General features: G+C 38.7%; 1 protein-coding gene across 6 annotated transcripts in view; it reads left to right on the top strand.

The window, feature by feature from the left end:
• Positions 1–22290, top strand: part of LOC121870683 — a 73633-nt gene extending 51343 nt beyond the window's left edge. For 3 of the 6 annotated variants that reach the window (XM_042372629.1, XM_042372625.1, XM_042372630.1), the window contains 17 exons: positions 9–4493; positions 4798–5161; positions 5307–5521; positions 6039–6215; positions 6862–7767; positions 8324–8521; positions 8708–8896; positions 10018–11383; positions 12103–12253; positions 12662–12857; positions 13083–13202; positions 13608–13775; positions 13977–14011; positions 15417–15503; positions 18869–19036; positions 19956–20094; positions 20969–22290. In XM_042372629.1, the coding sequence (XP_042228563.1) occupies positions 9–4493; positions 4798–5161; positions 5307–5521; positions 6039–6215; positions 6862–7767; positions 8324–8521; positions 8708–8896; positions 10018–11383; positions 12103–12253; positions 12662–12857; positions 13083–13202; positions 13608–13775; positions 13977–14011; positions 15417–15503; positions 18869–19036; positions 19956–20094; positions 20969–21351 (9347 nt within the window). In that variant the 3' untranslated portion in view covers positions 21352–22290. The remainder of the gene's footprint in view (positions 1–8; positions 4494–4797; positions 5162–5306; positions 5522–6038; positions 6216–6861; positions 7768–8323; positions 8522–8707; positions 8897–10017; positions 11384–12102; positions 12254–12661; positions 12858–13082; positions 13203–13607; positions 13776–13976; positions 14012–15416; positions 15504–18868; positions 19037–19955; positions 20095–20968) is intronic. The other 3 variants (XM_042372626.1, XM_042372631.1, XM_042372627.1) reach the window with 3 other exon arrangements.
• The last annotated feature ends 4051 nt before the right edge of the window (positions 22291–26341 follow it).

The following is a 26341-nucleotide window of genomic DNA, read 5'->3' as shown; positions in this document are numbered from 1 at the left end:
AATTACAGGTCATGAATATGGAACTCCAGTACCATCCCCCATCTCATCAGCATTGCCACAGCGGCAGACACTGGAGCGTATAACAAGGCGTAGACTGCAGCACCGTATAATGACTACTGCCTCCAATGCCTTCTCCAGCATGGCCTCCGAGGTTCACACCAGTTCTCCCGTAGTGTCTCGACGTTTACCTCCCCTTCATGGTCCCTGGGTTGGTGTCCGCCACGGGAGGTCTTGGCTGCCCAGTGATGATGCCCCGCCGAGTGAACCACAAAGTGAACCGGGTTTAGAACCCGACGCCGCTATAGATATTGTTGATGACTATAGCAACCTCTCACGGTCTTTTTCTTTACCAATGAAACAACCACGGTCAGGAAAACACAGCTCGGACAAGATGAAGACGCTTCCAAGCCGATTATTAAAAGGAGTTCAACGCCCTTCACTTCGGGAACTCAATCGAACCTTTAGTGCAAATGAAATCAAAGAGTATTTTATACGACACGGAAGCCAGCGTCATCGTTTAGCCGTGGACGAGATGCACGGGCAGGCTCACGTCTCCAGTTTACAAGAAAAGTCCAGAAAGGGGATCCACCCAGCAGGTAGATCTGCTCAGAGAGCATCTAGTCGTAGTAAAAATTCTCCCACCAAAAACAAGGGTTTAATCTCTTTTGCTGTAGATGCTAAATATAAAGCTTCACCTGCGAGCTGTCTTGTAGCACAGACCCTCCTGACTCAACCCCGTACTAAACCACCTAGAAGGAGTTTTTCCGACGTTGCAATGGCCGATGAAGAATCTGACCTGGAATCATTCTTTGCAGACAGTAGTGACGATGAGACACTGGTGGGTAGTGATAACCAGTCATTATTTACTGACAATGAATCAGAAGATGATGAAGGAGAGGTTTTTTCGAATGAGGAAATTGTAGCAGATGACAAGACAATGATCCCAAGTATTTATAGAGGCAATCCTACAGGCATATCTCAGAGTAATCCACTTTATAGGAACTCTGTATCGTCATTAGAGAGTCTTGGTATTTGTGGCAGTAATAAGTTTGACCCGGTTGATAATCTGTCGTTGTTTTCTAATGAGGAATCCGTAGACCCAGATACTGAATCAGTGTCACAAGTAACTATAGATCCACCTCCTCTACCATTGAGTGATCGATGGTCGTATTTAAACCAAGTAAATGAAGACGTAACTAAGAGTAATTCTCCAAGTATCTCACAGAGAAGTCCTCTAGATAGCCTTACTCCATCACCAGTAGAGAACCTCAGATCTTTTGACAGTAATAACTTTGATGCCATTGACAACCTCTCCTTGTTCTCAAATGAGGAATCTGTAGATCCTGATGTGAATGTCATACCCCACCAGTCCCCAAGCAGTACAGTGCATGCAGTATCAACAGATCCATCTTTCAAAGTATTTAGTGATAGTACTCCTGTTGTAGATAACACTGGCATAGTTGGAGACTTACAGAAGTGCAGTCCACTTGGAACTTCAGGATCAGAATCAATTAATGTGGAGAATATGAAAATTTTTCACACTGAAAGTAATTCAAGTAGCCCCTGTGAGGACTGTGATTCTGTTATTTATCCTACACCACGAGGCACGCGGGCTTCATCTGACGGGGCCCTCAGTGATGTGTCGTCTCATACAGATAGTGATATATGCAGTGTTCACTTGGACGACATGGCTTATGACTCTGGCTTTGAAAAACAGCTCGACGGCAGTGAAAGTGGTTCATCATCAGACGTCGGTGATGTTTATCAGGTAAATCCCATGCATCACAATGAGGCTGAGAGTCATCATTCAAGTTATGCTTTCACACTCGACAAGTTTTCAGTAGTGAAACTTACATCAAAGGAGAAACCAAAAGTCCCTCCACGTAGTTCATCACTAAATAGATTTTTAATGCACAATAAAAAAGACACAAGACATAAAACAGACACTTTACCTGTGCCAGTTTTGAGGGTTGTCAGCCCAGGTAAGGAGAGTGAAACAAATCCTAATGGTACAATATGTGAATTTTATACAGCCAAAAGGTTAAAGAAAGCAGCACACGGTATATGGACTGGTTCTGAACTTGATGCTACTTGTCCAGCCATAAAGAGACACGATGCATCAGCTGTTACAAGTTTCCCCGTTGATGAAGTTGAAAACACAACCGAGGATGCAGTGAGACTCGGTACATCACCCATTACAGTTTTAACTTATAAGAATGAGAACTTGAAGCAAGATACAAGCAAGCAGGATGAACCAATTGTAACAGTTCTGAATGACACTAATGAAAACTATACACAAGATAAAAGAAAACAAGAAACGTTACTTGTTACAGTTTTGAATGATACACGAGGAACACACAGTGAAGACACAAGCCAAGAGGATACAGTGCATGTTACAGGTTTATGTAATACTGAAGAAATATACCAGGAAATTAATAATCAAGAGAATTTATTTCAACGCTCAGTTTTCTTCAGTAAAATCCAAATACCAGTACCAAAGAAAAACATAATTAAACATGACACTGTGGTCGACGAGGGTGTAAGTGACGTCACGCAGCCCACCAAAGAAGTGATGGGTTGTGTGGAGGAACCTGTAGACGGAGCGCTGGAAGAGATTCTCCCAGGATTAGATAACGATAAGACCGATATTTATGTGTTAGAGGACCTAATGGTGAAGTGTGGGAACAAACAGAATAAATCCATGTGTGTGAATTTGAATGAAAAATACCAAGAGTTAGCAGAAGATTCAAGCATTCAGACGACTTCACTTGATACAGTTGCAAGCATTGAGACCAGCTGTAGCACTTCATTAGATACAGATGCAAGCATTCAGCTTACTTCTCCAGATACAGATGCAAGCATTCAGCTTACTTCTACAGATACAGATGCAAGCATTCAGACTACCTGTCCTTCATTAGATACAGATGCAAGCACCGAGACTACCTCACTAAACACAGACGTAAATGAGATGGAGGAAAAATTTAAGAAAGAATCAAATAAAGATCTTACATCATTTAGAACACATACAAGTGGTCCTCGTGTAAACAGTCGTCTTGACATCGACAGCCATGACGAGAGGAACTTGAAGGGCGCTCACAATGACAACATTTTGGAGGACACCGTCATAAGAAGTGCAGTTAATAAAATGAGGAATAGATTTGAAGAATTAATACGAGATTCCAGCAAGAAAGAAGAGTTGGCGAATAGAAAAGTTTTACGCAGAGCAGCAAAGAGTGATGATTGGTATCGCAAGGACAGAAATACAGACTCTTTGAAAAACTCGGAAGAGGAAATTGTCGCTAGAAGAGGCTCCAACACCTCACATGGACGCACTTCACCCAAACATATAGAAGATAGTAACAAACCGGACAAATTAAAATCAACACAGACAGGAGGAACTTTAAGGATCTCACAGCCAACTATTGCTGACAGAAATATATCACTTCCCAGTACTCAAAGAGGTTTTAATGAGAATGTAAAAGATTTAACTACAGAAAAAAGTGAATCAGAGACTAATGTACAATATAACACACAGCATGATCAAATTCCTAGTCACCAAATGGTCTCAGAAAATAGGATTAGTTTACAGGAGGCACCCGAGATCTCACCAGTGGATCATAGCAGTACGTCACAGTCTTCAGTCAAGGAGTCTCACGCACCACTGCCTGCCAAGCTCAATACACCGTCGTCCAGTAATAGATCTTTCGGTACGAGAGAGAGTCCCGATGGCTCGGAATTAACAAATGATTCATGCAGTTTAATAGAAGATAATTGTACGTACATTTCCGATGAAGAAGATAAACAGATAAATGACATTGACATCGATATCGATGTTGAGAATATTTCTGAAAGCTCCTCGGAAACATATGTCGAGATTGACGTTGAAAATATTAGTGGAAACTCATCAGAAACATCTACTTTGTCTCGAACTGGTGGCTCGGTATTAGTCTATGATATTGACTGTCACCTCATTAATTCATCGCAAATGAATTCAGAGGCAAGTGAACCCAGTTTGACCAGTGAGACAAAGCAAACATCATTGACAGTAAAAGATGACGAGGGAGAAGCAACAGCAGGAGAGGACCCACACTCAACACCACATCCTCCCCCAGAGAGAACTCTATTTATAAGCAGAAATTCTCCAATGCGATTCAGCTTGGTTAAAGATCCCCACGAGAGACAACAGCGCCTTTCTTACAAGACCGTGCCCGTGAAGGTCCCTCGGAGATCTAAACTAAAAGACGGGTGTAAATTCGATGAGAAAATATTTACCAATTCCATTGGACGACTACGTAAACCAGTGGTCGATCACAGTGACAGTCCGGACAATGAAATGACCTATATTGAAGGGTTACTAAATACAGAATCTCAGAACTCATTAAAAAGACAAAATGTTTCCCTCCTCTCAAACTTAGGAAGAGATGAACCAGATACCTCCTCACTGTCTGGTGACTTGGGGCCTCCATCAGTGTCTGTTATTGTGGATGGATCAGGTATTTGTATAGGGAATGCTTTTTAATGTAGATATTAGTCACTTCAGTGCATGTTGTAGTGTTGGCTTTGACTTGACTCTCCTAACAAACTCTCATTACTAAATATAATCTGTATATAAATGTGTTTATGCTTGTCTAATGTATTTTTAATCTATTTTTAAGTTGTTTATATATTTTCACGAATATAATACCTGTAAAATATGAAACTGTTATAGCAGATTTGTGAATAATATTAACACTAAAAATTTGGAATGTCGTAGTTTTTATTTTGTTATATACACGCTGATATATCAATCCTGTTTAGGCAACCACTACGGAACTCCCAAGCCGCCATCATTACCGCCTGACCACTTGGCTCGGGGGTCGGCAGGCGCTGCTGTCTTACCAGGCGCTCATCCCAGCTCGGAGGGCAAACGGCGACGCAACCGCTCCAATGTAGAAGCAATGGCCGCCAATACCACCAGCACAGAGCCTCCCCCAGAATCTCCCAGCCACCCTTATTCTTCTGGGACTCATTACGGCCCACCCGGCATGTCCCAGAGTATGGTGGCAGAGGAGGGTGGCATCCAGCTCCAGCCCCCAGACTCTCCCTCGTCCGGAGAGTTGGGGCCGCTGCCGTTCAACTGGGAGAAAGCATATACGGAAAATGGCGAGCCGTATTATATTGAGTGAGCACTGGAGTTAATATTTATGTTATTGAGTGATTAATTTTATTCATTAATATATTTATGTCTTATGATTAATTAATGTTTTTTGCTGCTATATTTACGTCATATGATTAATTAAATTCCCTTTACGTACCGTGTCCCTCAGTCACATGAACGGTACGTCATCGTGGCTTGACCCGAGGTTAGCCCGAGTCCAAAAACGAAACGCGGAGGAATGTGGCGAAGATGAGTTACCATTTGGCTGGGAGCGAATCGACGACCCACAGTACGGGACGTATTACATCGACCACGTCAACAGGAAGACCCAGTACGAGAATCCAGTCATCATGGCCAAAAAACAGCCCATTACCCCCGTTCAAGGTATCTAATGCTTCTTCTGTAATTCAATTTCTCTTTTTAGCGAAATTTTCCGTACGTGAATTATGTGTACAGTATATTGCTGTCACCAAACACAACCCATATGTTATCCAGCAATAATTAGATTCTTTGCTCCTCATTGCTGCTAGAATGTTTCCCATCACCTAATTATTATGTCACGTTTGTGTTTCTTGTCAGGTGTCATTTTAAGATTGTCACTCAGGGGCACACGATATTCTTCAGTTGTCTTCTTCTTTATACACAACATTTCTGAAGTTTGTCTTGGTTTCTGTCATTATATACTTGTGATTTATCTTCTTAAATTCTCATACTTCATTGTATTAATATCAGCATTTAACTTCAAGAGGAATCCAAGAATATCATATAAATTTACCTGTAAGCTGTTAATAATATTGATAGGATTGTACTTGTTAGTTAAGGTTCATTAATTACAATATTGGTTATTTGAAGTTAATAACATTATGGCAGAATTGGTAAATATGTCCTTTTGGTGGCACAGGTGGAGGGAATAGCCCGGCAGACGGTGGGAACAACACGTTTCCCCGGCAGAAGAAGTCGGCTCCGGATGTTAGTGGTGGAGGAGTAACCCCAAACACTAACGATGGTTCACAGCCCACCTCCAATAGTGGACATAAGCGCGCAAACAGTGAGTGCGATCTAAAGTCCTCCCACACAGGTACCTAAGCAACCTCCATCTTTGCCAGTGTTCAGTAAAGGCAGTGTTGTTAGGGAGTTGCTCACCATTCCTGGTGCTGTGATGCACTGTTTTGTCTTATTTAAAGAGGAAACTTGTAAGAACGTGAACACTTTGCCTTTAATGAATGTAGGTGATCTCTTCTGGGTGATGCAGGCGTGGCCCCTCTGAGCCATACATCCACCATGTTTTAGTTCTTAGTGTAAAATAATATCTCCATTCAGAATATGTATAGGGGCAATCTTTTTTTTTTCCCATTGTTTGGATCTGTTATCTTGTAGCGTCCTTGTGCTGAGTTCCAGTAGTAGGGATTCTAACTCTCTAATTCTCTGGCCTAAGAGGGGACATGTCTTGCATGCCACTTGTAGATTGCATCTAATAATGTCTCTGTTGTAACAGTCCAGAGACAAGTACTACTCTGCTATTTTTTGTTTTGTTGAAGCAGCTGTGTGTAAGCTAGTGAGAAAAATTTGTCATGTCTTGTCATTGTCTGTAGGTAAAAAAAATAGTTACATGTTATTGTGCAAGCAAGAAAATGTCATGAATTTACACAATAATTGGTCTTTAGCTAAAACAGTCTGATTTGCTTGCCTTTGTTTGTAAGTGAGTTGTCTCTGGGTTGTTCTAGGGCTCATGCTGTACCTGCCCTGTTTACCGTGCTTGGCATCAGAAGGCAAAGACTCTAAGCTGCAGGTACAAGCACAGCAAGCGAATATTCGGGTCCACAACCGTATGGACAAGAATTCCCTCCCTCGTCCTCGCTCCCTCTCTCCCAACCACAAACACCCTGACGTCTCGCCCAAACACTCTAACCTCGCCAACAGACAAAACATTACTATTTCTAACCCCATGGATCCTGTACACCTGGCCAGTGGCACTCCTTTCAAGGCAAACAATCTTTCACCGGATTCTCAGGTCGTGAAGCCAAACAATTTAGCTCTTTCCTCGAAGAATTATTACCCACATGACCAAACTACTCCTGCCAGTAAACAAAATAATGTTAGTAGAGGCCAGACACTTATATTAAGTCACGGTTTCAAGAGTCAAGAGGTTAAGAACCCAACATTTAATCAAACTATTGTACCAAATTTTGCCAAACCACACTTTCCAAACTACCAAAATGACGCCCCCAATTCTCTCCACCCTCGAATACCTCAAGCCTCATCCTCTCCAAAGGGTCCACCTCCATCATTTGGGAGGTCATACAGTAGTCCTAGGTGTAGTGTTAACAACATATCCAGTCCATGGCACTATAACTTAGGACAGTCTTATTTACCAAACCATCCGTGGAATTATTCCTCCCCCTCTCCGGTAACTCCCGGTAACCCCCGGTTTCCCTCTCCCCGTCCATACCAACTTTCTCGCTTTTTCTCAACCCCACTGCCCAGTAGTCAGGATTTATCATATCCAACTATTCATCACCAAAGATCATTCTCCAGCTATTACTCCTATACTGCTTTCACCCCCTCTGCGTCCCCTCTCTACCGTCCATCCGAGGACCCTGTAGTATCGGCAGTCAGCTTAAGACGGAAAGGTATTCTCCAGTTAGTGTTGGACGCTTGATGCTTGTGCTAATGAATGTCCTGCTGGGCTGACTAAAGCTGTGGCATTTTTGAAATGGAGAAAATATTAATATCCATGCGTATGTGAGCTGGAATGCATTAAGTGGAGCTTGTCGTAATGAGGTGTTTCCCAATGGTACCTGATGTGTGGAATTTATTTTTTTATGCTTACTAATGACAATAACACACTAATAGAATGTGCAGCGATCGGATGGCCTGTAACCTGTTATGCAAGACATGGGTGGGCTAACACATTAATAACTAACTAAATAACTACTTTATATTTGTTTAAAAATTATTGTACTTCACTACTAAATTTTGTAAGGACTAGTTACAGAATGACCTTAATACAGTACGGTACTTACTTATCACACGATGGAGATATTTGTTGTTTATAGTGATCAATGTAACATATCCTGGGGCACTTTGTATACAATGATTATTAAAAAAATACAGAACAGTTTAAAAAGATTATACCAGTACATGTAGTGACCTTTAAGCAGTCACTCATACAGTTTATTTTTACAGATCGCTCTGGCCAAAGTGTTTTATTTACACGCAATCCAGCAGAGCTCCAGGGCGAGTTTATACGCACCAGCCTTGTCAAGTCTTCCCGGGGGTTGGGTTTTACTATTGTAGGCGGAGATGACAACGAGGAGGAGTTTCTCCAGATCAAGAGTGTCGTCCCTAATGGCCCGGCGTGGCAGGATGGAAAACTTCGAACTGGTAATGTTTACTCAGAAGTTGAAGCCGATTGATGTAATTATTTTTTTCATAAGGCTGAATAAAATCATCTGGCATTAGACACATAAGATATTAAGTAGTGAAGAGGTTGAAGTGTTAAATTGTGCCATGAAAAAATACATTATTCTTGTTTCACCTTCCATGTTATAACCTGTGTGTTTGTTGCAGGGGATGTGCTGGTGTACGTAGGGGACACCTGTGTGTTGGGCTACACCCACGCTGATGTAGTGAACATGTTCCAAAACATAGACCCAGGGAGAACAGTGTACCTGGAGGTGTGCAGAGGCTACCCTTTACCTTTTGATCCCAACGACCCCAACACAGAAATAGTGACGACTGTAGCCGTTACGTCAGCCGGTGAGTTGCCTCGAGTCACCGGGTTGTTCCCCATAATTCTTGGTAACATTAATGGATGATAATGTAGTCTGTTAACATCATTCAGTCGTGGGACTTAATACATCCGCTGATACAGGGTCGTCTTTTATATTGAAAATAAAATAAATTATTCTTCACAATGATCAGACTTTATTAAAGATTTTTATGTTCTGTTTATTGCACATCCTAAGATCTAGTAATAATTAAGGCTTCTCAGATAAAAGAAAGCCTCACCTGTTCACATAAACTAGAGGAGCATTCGTAAACTCAGTCCAGTACCTGTGTCAGCATACCAACTAGACAGATTTTTTAAGTTTTTATTGAACTTACAAGATAGAAAAACCAATGAAGAGTTTATTAAATGATTTGAATATACAAAGGGACTCAGTTCATAAATACTAATGGGTGCAGGACTGTTGGGAATGACAAGTATTAGTGAGTTACCAAGTAGAGATACACAAGATGGGAAGGTGTATTGAGGGAAAATTTTCATAGTTGAGCTTATAAAGTTTTATATTATTAATGTATGTTTGTTGGATAAATAAATGAGGATATTATGTTCTGGGGGCAATTTTGTGTTTTTGTATTCTATTGGGTTATTCTTACATGTTATTTCATGTAATTGTCAACTTCCTACCCAAGCATTATCAGTGCTATGAATACTGTATTGTATGTTCTTCCTTTATTAATCTTTCTGTGTATCAAATTCAATCCCAATTAATATGTATAAGAGGAGCAGAAAGATTTATAAGTAGCTACAGTAAGTGCTTCCCTCTCTTAGTACCTGTAGCAGAACTTATTGATGCACACTTAGTTACTGACTCAACCTAACTCTTCTTAAATTGTTCAGGACTGTACAGTATAAAGAACATGTGTGTATTGTCTAGTTTACTGTAAGTGTCAGAATGTGTTGTGTCTATGATGTACTATTATATATCATTATCCTGAGTAAGGTGTTATATTGGTCGATGCATGTACAGTTCATTATCATGCTGTGGGTGGCCAAACTTTGAGAATGTATTACATTTCAAGTTTAATAGCGTGCAAAAATATGAATTATGATTTTTTTTAAACTAATGTTACGTTTACCTTCTTGGTTACAGATGCACGATCTTCTAAGTCAGTGTTTGGTGAAGGATACGAGCGATCGAGAAATAATTCGAGTGAAAGTATGAACACGGCAAAATCCATGCCAGACTTAAGTAATCCAGAACGTGTGCAACAGGTGCCGAGGCCTGGTAGTGCTGACCTCCTTAGTTCAGAAAATTTTGACCATACACCTGATATTTTAGATTTTTACCCATCAGCACTAAGCAAACCTGAATATTTGACTATACCAATAGTGAAGGGTACTAATGGGTTTGGCTTTACAATAGCTGATAGTGCATATGGACAAAAAGTAAAAAAGATTCTAGATCGTGGACGGTGCAAAAACTTGATCGAGGGAGACATCCTAGTGGACATAAATAATATCAATGTGAAGGGAATGTCTCACACAGAAGTAGTGCAGGTGCTGAAGGATTGTGCCCAGGGTCAGGAGGCAGTCATTATGGTGCAGCGCGGGGGACTTGGTTCCCCGTCCAAGTCGCGAGGACTCCGTAAGGAACAAACTAGCCCTAAGAAGCCCGGGGTCGCAGCCGGTCTGTTTAGAAGTAAAACTCCCACGGCAGACATGTACAGTTCACAGCCAAAGGAGGTCGTTCCAAACAGACCCAAGACGCCTCTTGTAGATACTCGTAATAGACCTAAGACTCCAAACGTCATGGGTGGAGGTGACATCAGCGGGTCAGGAGACGGTAACAGACAGGTGGAAGGTAACACTGACTACCGGCCCCCTTACACACCTACCTCTGTACATGCGCCTTTTCCCGGTGCATTTTCATATACTGGGGGTCAAGTGGATTCCCAGTATGATGCAAAGGTCAACAATATGTCTGCTCAGATGAGTCAAGTTAGCTTAGAACAAAATAATTACGAAAATTATATCGGCGAAGGCCAGGGTTACCGCGGCGATGGCCAAGTTCCTCAGCAGAACAGCTACAACTATCACCAAGAGCTGTACACCCAGGACGGCTACTACCAACAGCACGGCGACGAGAGCGATATAAAAAGGAGCCAAGCAAAGACGCCCACCAAGGAATACATTAACCAGGGATATACTCAGTATCCCTATTATAACGACAACAACATCAGCAGCGCAAACCATATAAACAACAATCACCACAACACGAGCATGGAGCAGAACTCTGGCTACGGCTACATGCAGTATCCCAAAGATGGCTATGACCTCCCTCGGCAAGACTCTGGTTATAGCTCACAGGCCCAGATTCCTCCCGCCAGGAATCCCTATCCTCCTTACTACGGCCAGAATAACTCTGCTGGATATAATAATCAGGCAGACAGTTTAGGGAGAAGGAAAGAGTCGACCAGCTTCGAGTATGAGCACCCTGCACCCGTTAGCATGCCCAGGTAACACAACAACTAAAACTTTATATACTATTCCTTTGTGGCTCTAACATTTTTGTTTGTACGTATTTATTAAAACTAATTGTCATAATTTTTTCTCTTAATTGAAGTGACATAAAGGATCTTGTATGATAATGAAAACTGAATCAGTAATGGTTGCTTACTGTGATGCATCATTTTTATTTTATTATTACACTATACTGTATTCATTTTGGGCTGCCTTTCAGGATTAAACACCAGCCAGGGTTGTGCCCATACCAAACATATCTCAAAGTAATTAGGCTTCAATGGTGGTTGTACTGCCCAGGATACTAAACTGTTTGACTAGATTCCCGTGATTGTATTTTTCAATGTAAGACAGGTCAAGAATTGGGTCACTGTGTCTACCTCAAGATGTATAACACAGTGAATTTATTCTTTTTTACAAGGTCATTTAAGTTAGTAGGAACAAATTATGCATCTTAGATATAGGTTGAACTTTTTTTTGATGAAAGACCATAAACCATTAGTGTGGTACAGTATTGTTTACATACATCGTCGAATAATACATTTTATCAGACGCCACCATTCAACAATTGCATTCTCTGGTTCCTCCTCCCCCCATTTGATGGATTCTACAGAAAGAGAAGTTCATTACATTAAGGTTTCACTGTACAGTACTCTAATTTTATAAGCAAAATGTTAATAATATATGTTCTTACCTTTTGTTACCCATTCAACAGATTCCCTGATGGTCGATATAGTGTCAACCCACGAGTACCTCCGATGGGCCCCAACGGCAGTCTTGGCTACATGGAGTTCACAGTGACACTCAAGAGACAGGAGACGGGCTTTGGCTTCAGAATCGTGGGCGGGACTGAGGAAGGTTCTCAGGTTAGTGACTTAAATTATTTTTTCTTGTAAATTCCACGATTCAAGAAATATGGATACGGTACATACACTTAGAAACGTGTAATGTATTTTCTGCATTTATTGTCACTGGAAAGAGTAAATAAGGAGGTAATGGTCTTATAGAAAAAATAATTAAAATTAGACAGTATTAAAGTGTAGAAGATCCAGCTGACATGTTAATACACAGAAGTACAGTGCAGTAAATATTTTATATACCGTGTAGTACTGTATATACTAAGAATAAGCCATCTCTGATAGGCAGAAAGTGTTAGGAATATAGATCTCAAGAGTTACTCGCAATAAACTGTCAGCCTTAATATTGTTTATATATGTACAGGGGTTTGATGTATGATCTGTTATTTTACCTCAATACTCTGAACCTCTTGACAGGTATCCATAGGTCACATTGTACCAGGTGGAGCGGCAGACCAGGATGGCAGCGTTAACACAGGCGATGAAATTATCGGCGTTGATGGAGAGATGGTGTTAGGGTCCAGCCACCACCACGTCGTACAGCTCATGGCCGGAGCAGCGACTCACGGCAGAGTAACTCTCACCTTGCGGCGGCGATCACTGAACCCCTCTGGTATGTGGCCACTGAAACAATATTACTTTACCATAACATGTTTTGCCATTGATCTGATAAACATTATGTAAGGTATTTATCTTTTTATGCCATACAGAATATATGTTTATTAATGATTTTATTGCTTTTACATAGAGTAGATCAAACTTATTCCAAGAAGTAAACATTGCATCCTTATATCTGTTTAACCTCTAACTTAAAAATTAAAAAGTGTTCTTTTTTCAGAGCTTCATAACAGATCATTGGAGATTCAGTTTCCGTATGATGTCACGGTGACCAGAAGAGAAAATGAAGGCTTTGGGTTTGTCATTATATCTTCGGTCACAAAGTCTGGCTCTACCATAGGTACGAGTACTTATTGTCATACCTTTCAGGAACATATTTGTGAACTACTCTGTATATACAATGGACTATATGGAGGGGAAGTCCATTAGATCGAGGTTGTTGAACTTAAATGTGAAACTCGTATTTAACAGATTTTATAGATAAGGAAGTCTGTTACATCGAGGTTACATTAAATGTGAAACCTCCATCTTGCGGATTTTCAGAAAAGGACCCATCCTCTGTAGGCAAGGTCCAGGAGTTAAGATTTAAAGCAAGTATTGTAATATCCCAGCAGATTAGTTCCAGCGATGTCTGTCAAAAGTGGGGTTTTAGAATCAGTCCCAGCTATTGTACAGTATTTAACTTAATAAATTTCCTTTACTTCCCAGAAAAAAATATAAGTTGGCTAATTTTGAGATCTTTCAGGTCGGATAATTGAAGGCAGTCCAGCCGAGCGATGTAGTCGGTTAAACGTCGGTGATCGTATCTTGTCAGTGAATGGTGTGGACATCAAGACCCTCCACCATGGGCACATAGTCAACCTCATCAAGGAGTCGGGTTACTCAGTCACTCTTACCATTGGCCCACCCAGAGGTAAGTGATGCTGCTCTTCTATGAGTGTTAAACCAACAGGTGACATTACAATTATATAAAAAAGAAAATCTAATAAATTTTCGAGACTTGTTAATACGTATATGTGAAAGGAAAAGGAATTACGATTCTTCCTCTTTCTCTCCTCTCCCCACTCTCTCTCTCCTCTCCTCATTTAGCAATAAACTTTTATCCTTGTTTTAGATGATGCATCGAGCACCACATCTAACTCTCAGCGGGTAAGTAGCATGGCACATGTTCACTGCATGATCGTGTAGTGTGGAGAATGCATTGCAGTGGTGGTTTATTGGTTTTGCAACTAACAGTGCTTGTGATTTTTGTTTTAAATTTCATTGTATTTCTCTCACCTTCTTGAAGACAAATTTAAATAATTTTTTTATATATAATAACAAAGTAAAGAGTAAGATGGTGTTATGGAGCAGCTGTGCATGATAAGTGAATGCTAAATCTCCTGCCTTAGTGTGATGAATAATATCGGCAAAACCTAAAAGCAGCAGAAGTTAACACGAGGAGGATACCTTAATTATCTTCAGCTGACGTCAGGATAACTTGGGGGCAGCGGCTGTTGTTGACTACATTGCCTTGACAAAGTGGTGGACTTCAGTGACTTGGTGGTTGTAGGTGACTGAACTGAACAAGACTTTTAAGGTGTAAATTACAAAGTTATTTTACTTATTGTAGGAAGTTTTAGGTGTGTTGAAAAATGAAGAGCAAATCTGTGTCAACTTAAAAATAACTTGGGTATTTGTGTTCTCCTTGTAACTCAAAAAGTTCTGTAGGGGATGTTCTTGATCTCAGTCTGCCAACAAAGATTTTTTCTTACAATTTATGTCTGAGTAGAAAAACAACGTACATAGTGGAAAAGACTTAAATAAACTGATTGTATTTACTTTGGATCTGCTAACTATGTGATGCCAATACTGAAGGCGTCTCCTGATGATAAGAAAGTTAGTGTGCATCTACCATTGACTATTCACTTGGAACTATGTTAAAATATAATTGATTTGTTCCATCTCTGGTGAAGGCTAATTTTTGCATGCCTGTCTGGAAATAATTGAGCTGGTTATTAATTGTTGCAGACTGAGATGAAAAGAAGTATGGGATGTAGATGTAGTGGTTAGTTATGTGAAAGAACGGACCATTGAGATTGTATAACAACAAGAAAAATGGAATGATTAAGAGATACAGAGCTACAGATACATGAGGGGCGATTGTTAAATGTGACGGCACTGATTAACAAGAAGTTGCTGAAGACAGAGAATGATGTTATGTATTCAGATATATATATATATATATATATATATATATATATATATATATATATATATATATATATATATATATATATATATATATATATATATATATATATATATATATATATATATATATATATAAGAAAAAGAGTATATTAGCTGTTGAAGCTAGAGTGGATGATTTTGATGTGTTTGAGTGAATATTCTATTGTTTATATTTTCCTATAAACACTCACGATATTTTCTCAGTAGTATAAATAGACTGTGGAGTCTCCTATTGAGAGTGTAACAGTGAGTTGAGTTGAGACATGGCAATGACTGGTGACTGCTGACCTGGCTGACAAACTGACTGATTCTTTCCTCACAGAGCTCTCAGGGGTCCATGATACTGGCTCAGGCCACGCCAGTCTCGGCTCCACAAGCCTCTGGCACTGCGGCCCACACCTCTGTCCAGGTGGGTCACGCCCGCTACCTCCAAAACCATTCCCAGCCTTGGACACTGTTGTCTTATCCTTAATCCATCCTAACCTATCCTAGGTACCTTTGGTCACACCCACTCCCATCCTTGGACAGTTTGATCAGGTCCTTTCTCCATCCTTACCATCCTTGGGCATTGTGGTCATAACTCTCTTCCTCACATCCATCCTTGGGCAGTATTGTCACACCACACTTCATGTTCCTCATCGTACCCTAACTCCATGCATCTTGTCTTTCATGGGAGAGTGTGGTTGCACAATTTATCATATACTGTACAGTGAGAGCAGTTTTATTACACAAGATCTTTCATTACAATAAGCTCAGGTCCCTAAACGTTTGCCACAAGTGGATTTTATAGGCCTTTGTTTATTGTATGCCGGGTGAAGACAGTTTGTCACGGGTTCTTGGGGGAAATCTGTACATTCCACCACAACCAGTTGAACCATCATCTGATCTCCACAATTTCCTGCAACATTGTCAACTTCATATTACAGTATAGTCTCGGTTTACGCGGTCAATTAAACCCGTGGAGGTCTGCGTAAAACGAGAAACGCGTAAACGAAATAAGAGAACATATGGGATTAATTGAAATAGAGACTGGGCCAACCCCCAGACTACCCTTTTTCCGACACAATACGTACGTTGGCGTAAAAATAACATCTTAATTTTATGATGGTATGCACACACAATTAATATTTAAAAGAAATATCAATAACATCAGGTTTTTTAACACTTACGTTAGTAGAAGAGATGGCTGGGCACATGGGGATGGGGGGTTGGTTCCGAGGCAGAGGGCAGATTATTGGCCCTCACTTGTATCACTATCCACCACAGAGGCTTGCAGGGCCTCTTTGTCAAACCCTCTAAGTCCATATCCTCACTATCACTGACTTGGGCTGGCGGGTGAAGAACTCGATAATGTTTTGTTGATTGGGCGATCTAGTGCGCACCCTGCCGGCGCCGCTTCCCGCGTAAATGATGGAATGTACCGTGTAACTAATAATTGCCGGTCTGGCCAGGTGCCGCGTAAAGGAAATCCGCGTAAATCGAGACTATACTGTAGATTCTGTTTCTTTTCTCAGCAGTGTTTTGGTAATCATACAGTGGAGGTCCTCTTGTTAAGCACTTTATTTAATTAATTTAATTTGAAAGAACATCATTTTGAAGAGTATTGTACAGAAGATTTATTAAATGTAGGTATTAGATTAGTTGGTCTTGGTCAGTCAGACAAGCTTTACTATATTCTCTCATTAGTGATTCCTGCTCATCACTCCTTACACACAAACACACTTCTCAGAGTTGGGTAAATGATCAACCTCCTCACTGTCCTTCAGAGATTAATGCTTTCCCTTTCCTTGAGTTACACTGTGCTTTACAACCACAGAAATAAGGACTTGTACACAATATTCACAAAACACCACAACATTTATTCCTTGTTGGGTAAAATGTGCCAAACAGCATTTCCTAGTTCTAACTCTTATCTGTGTGGTCTACTACAGTAATCCTCTTCATAACTTCAGTCGTGTTATTTCAAATATTGATTCGCCTGTTGATAATCTGTCATATATTTTGCATGACCCTAACATACAGTTAAACAACTCGCATGTCCAATATCTATCTTTCTTGCGTTTTCATGTTCTTGCAATGTTCTGCAGGTTATTTCACCTTTATAAAAGAAATAGAAAAAATCTTCAACACATCCTTATGACACTATTAACAGTTCTTATTCACTTTAGGAACCAAACTACCAGACACATCTTTCTTGAATGGCAATACCTAACCACATCTGCACTCTCATGGCTATTGAAATTTGCTCCTAGATACTTTGACTCAATCATTAGCTATTTGCAGTTCATTATATTGGGAGGGTGACAAGTTTTACTGTAATTTTCAGAATTGTGGGAGCCAGAATTGCTTGATCTTACTGTGTCCATGTAAGGCAGGTACATATGGTAATGTGCACCATCTCACCAGCCTTTCTTGTAATTTTCAATTAAGTACTACACATAATTCACCCATGCATACATCTTGCCTTTATCATTAATTATTTGTGTATAGCTAGACTGTAGTGATCATAAACTTATAGAAAGTTATGTCAAGTAAGCCACTTATAATACAGCCCTGTTCATTAATATTTTTATCTTCAGCTGTACTAATAGCCATCCTGTGGTACATCAGTTACTTGAAAATTAGCTTACATTCTTGTACTTGTGATATAAACATTTACACATAAAATAACTGTTATTACACGTTTTTTGTCTTTATACTATTCCCTGACCTTCTGTTGTTGTAGTGTGACTCATTTAGGACTACTGTACATATCTTGTCTCACCCATGAAGCTCATCCAATCACAGTTTGACTGTTGGCCCAGCTGCTTGACAGCAACTGAGAGGGCTCATCAGGGAATCCTGCATACGTGTCAAGGTTAATGTGTCCAGCAGTAAGCCGGACAGTGGACTGTAGCTTTGCTTGTACTGCTTGTTGATAAACCTTGCCTCTGCTTCATTCTTTGTGTTATTTTGGTCATGAGGAATTACAAGCTGTATTCTAGATTTCTTTTAGAATTTTCAGTTTCCCTTATGTAGGTATTTTATGCCTGTTCCAGTATTTTAATGTGCAATGTCTTCTTTCCTTTGTATTTGTTTTACTTCATAGTTTCCTTTTCAAAATTATTTGCTTGTGTAGTAGATGTTTGATTATTTCTATTCACATTATTTTTTAAATTTAATCCGTTTTATTTTTGTTAATTTTGCTGCACATGTAAGTTGTTGCCTTCAATATAATGCATGGAGGATTGATTGATGTGTTTTATTTTTACATACAGATGTAGTTTAATGCCATTTAATATTTAAGAAATTCACTCATATGAATCTTAGGGGGTACAAGTACTGTATTCAGTAACAAAAATCTTCAACATTACATCTTCAAACTATTCATACTTACATTAATAACAGCTTTGTAAAATATGATCAGTTTTGAAGAATGAGAATTGTCTGACAAGATAGCATGGGTCATTATTTAGAGGAAGTCACAGTATCAGTGGATTTAGCACCCAAGTATATCATAGTGTATCATAACTACATATTACTGTACCAAGTTGTTTTAGTAATTAGTTTTTTCAGAATCTAAACCACAATGTTCCTTAACCACAAAGTTTTCTTAACATAGAATTGGACAAGTTGGAGGATACTCAGTTAATATAATGAAGAAAAAATGCAATGATTATACTGTACAGTAGTTTCATAACATTTCAACTTGAAGTATTTTGACAAATTTTTCCCCAATTGTTAACCAAGTCCTGCTGTGATACTATGAATTTTACTGAAGTTATATTCTGACAGGCTGAGAGTGATGCTGGTGATGATGGTGAGTACTACGGGGTGGAGCTCCAGCGTGGCACCCGAGGCTTTGGCTTCAGTATAAGAGGAGGCCGGGAGTTCCACAACATGCCTCTCTTCGTCCTCAGGATTGCCGAGAACGGACCAGCGGCAGAGGATGGAAAGCTAAAGGTAACGTGAATCTTTATTTGATTTTTTTATGCAGAGTAGAATACCTTTTAGTAAATTTTGCTCCATACAAGCTCATTCTCTGTACAGTAGTTGCTAAATTATCCATGATGTAAAGCAGTTTAGTTACAAAGAATTAATAAACAATTAAATTGTAATCTTAACTTATCTTAGATCAGTGATTCATAATCTTTATATTTTGTGAAATCTTATTGGACCTGTTTAAGAGATTCTTGCAGTTTCACTCGATCAGTAGGATGACAACCTTTTTAAAAGAATGCTTTTTAATCCTGTTCTTAATAAAGGTGTGGAAACTCATCGCACATGAAGGTAGGAACTGAATTTGTTGGCTACAAAACAGTCTTTGATTTCCAGATCCTTCTTGATGCTCCCTAGACCTGTCTTCCATGAACTGCTATTTCATACTGTAATAAAATAGTCAATATTCAATATTTTGAATATTATTTATTTACAATTCAGCCTTGTTAAGGTTACACATCAACATGTGGGTGCTTAATAGTAATTGTTCACTTAGTGTTTACTAAGACTCCTCCTTCTTAAATCTTGTCAATCTAGTCCAGGTACCAATAAGAAATTTGCTTTGGAGGCTATCTTCTGGGTGGATCAGTCCAGAGCACAGAAGTACCCATATAAACCCATCACTGGTGGTCAGGTGGCAAGTAATATATAACCTTCCTCTTGCATACAGGGTAGCCTATGAAAGATGAGAATCTTTCATTTAAAATTTTACATATATACATACAGTTTTGTATCTTACAGTGTACCCCTTATTTGAATACTGGAAGTTTTATACTGTACTAGTAATAAAGATATTTTCAATGTTCTTATTTAGGATTATAAATTGTAATAATTTCTGTACATTTGATATTGTTTAAGCATGACATTATTACACCTTCAATAGGTTGGCGATCAACTAATGGAGATCAACGGAAGGTCAACCAAAGATATGACTCATGCAGATGCCATAGAACTAATTAAACAATGTGGGAACAGCGTCTCTCTTCTGGTAAAACGAGGTGGGAAGCTGCCACAGCACCTAGGTAAGTAGTTGATGACCAAAAGATTTAATTGTTTATTGGTAATGGACCACAAAGTTTACCCACCACTTTTAAGTATGTTGGATTTTTTCAGTACCTCTTGTCCATGTTACAATTTTTTATATATAATCTACGACCATATATTTCACTCTATACTGTATTTATTGCTGATGCATGTGTGCTGTAATGTGTTAGATTAAAAATAATTGAAATTTTTTATTGCATGTCTCTGGTTTATATACCCATTTAGCACTCCAATCCTTCGTTTTTACTATCATTTGTGGCCCAACACCCTCCACTGATTGACTCAAGTATTACTCTGGATGTACTAAAATAGCTAGTATTTAAACTTTATAAGTTCCCTGTCCATTCCGAGCAGTTAATCATATTAATTTTCAATCTATTAACCCTGAACCAAAACATATTACAGCTACTTAGTTGTACCGATGATGCACTGGCCATTAAATTCCTGTACATGGTATATACCTTTTTATAAGGTGCATTGAAGGCAATTAGGGGACAGATTCTCTCTTGGGTCACTCTTGATGACCCATAGTTCATACAAATTGCATGCACTACTGTATATCCTTTATTGAAAAGTGCATTATTTATTATGCAAGTTACTTTTCTGCATTGTGTATTAGATTTTTAGGATTAAAGTTAATAAGATGTAAAGTTTTGGGTCTGTAATGCACATGTTAGCTTATCTTCAACTTCTCTCTTGTATCCTCTCACCCAACTTTTTTTCTTTAATAATAATTTATTAGTGTCTTCTGTTATACTTTATGATTTACCACTTTGGCATGGATAAGTTTATTCATTTTATATTACTGTACAATGTGAAAAGGATTTGTTCACATGTACTTGTTTTTTACAGATACAATGAATCCAAACAGTCTAGGATCACCTGTAGGCCCACCACCTCCAGGAACCAATGTAAGATCTACAGCCACACTACCACCTCCTTCACCTGGCTCCATGGGCCCATCCTACCCTCCTCCTCCTGGACTTCCAGGCCCACCAGGTCCTCCATACTACTCCCATGGAGGTTACAATGCTTTACCCACTTCTACCAGTGGCTACCCTCCCGCATACCCTCATAATGGAGCGGTCCGAGGGCCCCAACCTCTCCATTCTTCTCCAGCAACCCAATACCCACTTCCACATACTCCAAATGGTCCACTTAGCCAGTCTTCTCCCAGAGTAATGGCTGGTGAAAGTTATTATTGGAACCGTGTTCCTGACCATCGACCAGCGTGAAATTGACAGAATTAAAGGGATTGGATCCAAAGTGTACATTACTTATCTGAAACTAAATGTGATCCATAAAGTGATAGTCACAAAACTGTCTTTATGTTTGTTGTAAGATTAAATGCATATGCTGTGAATTGTCCAGAAAGATAAATCATTACATTACTGGACTCTGCTCAGTGCCTCCAGTGTTCATATGGGACCATATTGTTTTCATAGCCTCATCTCTAATAATTCTGAAGTTTAATCAGACAAAAAGAAAGAAATGACAGCTATTTTATCGTGATCTCTTCATATTTGTCTCGTTCTGACTTTATTTGCCTAATGGAAGTTTTCTTAAAGAAAACTTTTAAATTAGGTAGTCATTTTTAAAAAGTCTTGACGTTTACATTATTTTGCTTTTGTATTTCAGTCAAAACTGGTCTTTTAATTAGCTACAGGATCATTACCAAAGTGACCTTATATACTGGAGTAGGACCCATGCTCAATGCATTTGTTTTGTCAATATTTATAAATTTAAAATCATTTTTGTGTAGGTTTCACAAGGCAGCAAGTGTCCTGTTAAAAAATGGCCCTTTGCCATGATTTTTATATGCATGTGTACATATTATGTAGTTGAAATAGCTTAGACGGACATACAATGAAGCAGCCTGTGAAGGGTTGCACTCTTAAATGTCAAAAGTGTAAATGGCAGTTCTTGATACCAACATGTGACATGTAAACTGTAAGTAAACTGTAAACTTATTTTATTATTATCATAGATTGTCAAACACTGCCTTGATCAAAAACCCTTAATGCCTTATAATGGACTGTAAGTATGTGGACAGTTATAAGAATATTGTATGTATTCTAAAAGTTTATATTATTTTGATTATCAAGAGTGTCTCATATTTCTATGTGACAATCTTGTGTATTATATACCTTGTTAATAAATATTCATGACAGAAATGTTGGTATTATTAACCTATTTGTAGTTGAACATAGACAGTGCCAAATACTGAGGGATGTATATGCATGGTCTACCAAGCTTTTATGTGGAACACTGTACAACACACTGATAGGAATACAGTATTGGTATATATAAAAACCTACCTGGGATAACAAAAATAAGTAATATGTACAAACCGTGTGTATTATGGTTGCACTTATTACATCAAATACACATTAAGACCGACACAGTTTTCTCATTTACGGTACAGGTATCCCACTATTTACGATCATCCACCTTAACGAGAGTTTTTAACACCCTCGATCAACAAATTCCACGTTAACAATAGTTATTATTAGGCTAAACTTGCTGACACAATATAAAGACTGAAGGACATCTTTCCCTTCACTTTTCAAATCCATTATATGGTCAATATGCACAGAAATTGCTTTTCCATCCTCTGTGTAACTTCGCCAACCTGTGCACCGCCTCAAAGCTACCATATGAACTACAGTCTTGCGCTTTGTTTCAATGTGATCGGATCTGGCCTCACTCGTGTAACAAACATTGTTATTAATTGTTGCATAACCCAGCGATTATTGTGATACTTTGTCATTATTGGTGAGAGTAAAACATTATCGTTCAAATTTTGCTGTTTTGGTGACTGAAGTGATCAGTGAACAGTAACTTTGAAATTTTGAAAATGGCTAGCAAGCGTCCTACTGATTCTCGCCTCTGGGAAAGGCAAGGCTTCGAGGAAGACCGTGTCTCTGGAGATGAAGTTAGATGCTGTCAAGCGGCAAGCTTGTTACTATTGATGAGGTGAGTGTTGTTTAATTTTTTTGTATTTATTTAATTAGAGTAGGATTGTTTTTCTGTGTTACACGCCTGATTTTGACATTATAGTTTTCAGTATGGCAACCCTATCATAAATAGGGGGATACCTGTATGTATTAATACAGTTACAGTCAAAAGTCCTGTCACCTCTCCTGCTGCTCCACGAAGCCCAAGATTCAGACTAGCAAATCCAAAACAGTAGACTGATGCATTACTTTGTCCATGGATGCTCAAGATGCTTGACTCTGAATCTCGGGTTTTGTGGAGCAGCAGGAAAGGCTACAGTACTTTTGACAGTGACTGTTTATATAATAATAGTGATGGAAATTTAAAATTGTAATCCACTTAAACTGTATTTTATATTTGTGGTAGATTTTATAGTTACAGTATTTTTTTTACATACTGCCAGTTGTTGACCAAAGTGGCTGGCAGGGTGGAGAACTACAATCAGTACTCCACAAACTTCATTCCCACAGTGAGTTTGGTCCTAAGCACTTCAAAATACTGATACTATAACGAGTTCATAATTATAATGAACGGAAATGTAATTACTATTCACTGAAAGTGAAAAGAAGGAAGTTGATGTGTTCTATAGGGACAGACGCTGAATATAATTACTATATCTGATCAGTTTCACTTCTATATGAATATTTGTACAGTTATCTCCCTATTTATGATACAGTTGCATTCCTGAAAATCCTAATGCAAGCCATGAGGCCTTTTAACACGGTTTTCAATGGGATACATTTCAGGCTTGTCTAACACAGGCATCCTGCACAAATTAAATAAATACAAATAATTAAACAACTCTCACCACATTAATAATAACAAACCTGGTCATCACATGTCCCCTCAAAGGCTAGGGGAACACTTGATGGAGCAGTGACAGAATCTGACTTGGATAGGATGCATGCTAGCCATTTTCAAAGTTACACTGATCACTTCACAGTCACCAAAACAGCAAAATCTGAACAATAATGTTTTACCCTCACCAATAACAGTAAAGTATCACAGTGATCACAAAGCTACGCAATGAGCGAGGGCAGATGCGATCATGGTGAAACAAATAGCAGGACTGTATAGTTTGCATTGGTGGCTGTGGGGCCGTGGGCAGGTAGGTGAAGCTGCACGGTAGATGGAAAAACAGTTTCTGCGCATATCTTGGATTTGTCAAGTGAAAGGAAAGATATGCTTCCCCAGTGTTTACATTCCTCGTCAGTGAGTTTAGCCTAATAAAAACTACTGTTAAAATGGATTTTGCCTAATGTAAATAGTGAGAGGGTGGTAAAACCTAGTTAACGTCAATGCGGATAATAATAAAATGGATGATCGTAAATCAGGGAATACCTGCTCACTAATTTCATGAAATAGATTTTATAAAAAGGAAAAGCAAATTTACCCTTTCACTACTGGATGCCACTTCTATTTTATTTAGCTACCGCCATATGATTTTACTCGGCACAGAGAGCCCTCATACCCAAGGGGTTAATAATCAAGTACTGTACAGCATAGGCATCCCTTCAGCTGCATTTATTTGTCAAGTTGATCATTAATTCCTACATCCCATTTCACTTGGTAATGTAGTTAGAGCCATGAGATAACCACGGAAGAGCTATAGAACATAATTACGGTACTGTGTAAACTCAGGAACCCTAAACAGTAGTACAGTATACTAGAATACTATCTAGTGCATTAATACACTAGATAGTATTGTATCATTTCTCAAAAGCACTAAAGGCACAGAGGCTATATCCTACTTCCTGTTTCCTAAATAAAAAGGGTAATTTTTAGCAGTTTCAACATTGGACCCATTAACTAGTACTGCAAAAGAATATTCAGCGAACAAAATACAGGTATGTAAACAAAACCTCAAAATCTAACCGTTTAGGAGTGTTACTGTTCTTAACATATACTTCACATTTTCATCATTATAAACTCGTACTTTTTTTTAGTGTGGAAGACATTACAGTACAGTATATTGTGGCAGCTTAGTGGATACATTGCTGTCCATTAATCCCTTGTGTACAGGGGCCTCTACAGGGTATGTGCTTAATAAAATACTAAAAGTGGTATCGCCACAGAGAAGGGATTAAGGGCCGTTAAGCATTGTGACCCATTTTCAAAATCATGAATAAATATTCTACTGGTACCCCCCTCTCATGTCCACCGCTGGATAAATGCTTATACTACAGTATTTTTCTTGGATCTCTGGTTAGTGCACCAATCAAGAGTCTTCATCCACCACTTGGTAATACTGTACAGTACTGTACCTAGAATAATATTGCTTGTTAACCAAGAACCTTACTTTTTTTTTTATAAAAGACAACTTGAACTGACAATTGTTTCCCAGTAACCTTTACATATCTTACTTAACCTAACTCAACTTGAAGTAATGTACAGTACTGTACTGTACATTAGGTACCATGAAGGTTTGGTTGGTTCATCTTATCTTCAGTAAAATGGTAATAATCTGGAAAACCGACTCATGAGGAACAACTTTATGACAAATTTCTGTACTGTATCTGAAAATTTCTTACTTCTAAAATATCCCTGCCCATAAAAGTTGAGAAATTTTAACTCTTTTTTTTCTATAATTTTTCCTAAAGTTACTCCCTCTCAAGAGTTGGTGTATTAAACTACAGTAATGTATTACCAAATCATATAAAGTGTCAATTTTCCTTTGCATGAAATGCTCAAAACAATAAAAAGAGAATTACCAGAATGCAGCACGTCAACGTAGATCAGTGAAGTGAAAAAAATAGAAGAAAGTATTAATGACGTTACAATTCCATTTTTTTTCCTTAAAGTAAGTTCCTAGATAACTTTCAATACTGTTCCAGAGTATTACCCACCAATCAATCTACCTGTTGTGCTGTATATGTACAACTGTGAACCAACTTGGCTCTGGGTGACAATGGGATCAATTAATAAGGTAGATTTATAATAAATATTTACAGGGAAAACACGACCACCTACACATACTAAACCTAATCAACATAGATACATATACAGATAAATATTTAAGTAAAATCATCATACAAATTCACAATGCATATACTATTCAAATATGGTCGATTTAACCAAGGATACTTTCAGGCAAATATAAAAGCTTATTTTCATTGTGGTTTTTCAATTAAAAGTTATTTTCTGACATAACTGATATTTTATAGTTTTCTTGATTAAATCGATGTTCGAATTACCCAAACCCACGTTAGTCCTTTACGTGAACCAGAT

The sequence above is a fragment of the Homarus americanus genome, unplaced genomic scaffold (genome assembly GCF_018991925.1).
Source record: "Homarus americanus isolate GMGI-L3 unplaced genomic scaffold, GMGI_Hamer_2.0 scaffold56333, whole genome shotgun sequence".
NCBI lineage: Eukaryota > Metazoa > Arthropoda > Malacostraca > Decapoda > Nephropidae > Homarus > Homarus americanus.
The sequence above is the reverse complement of the archived record's forward strand: the minus strand, read 5'-3'. Positions and strand labels throughout refer to the sequence as shown.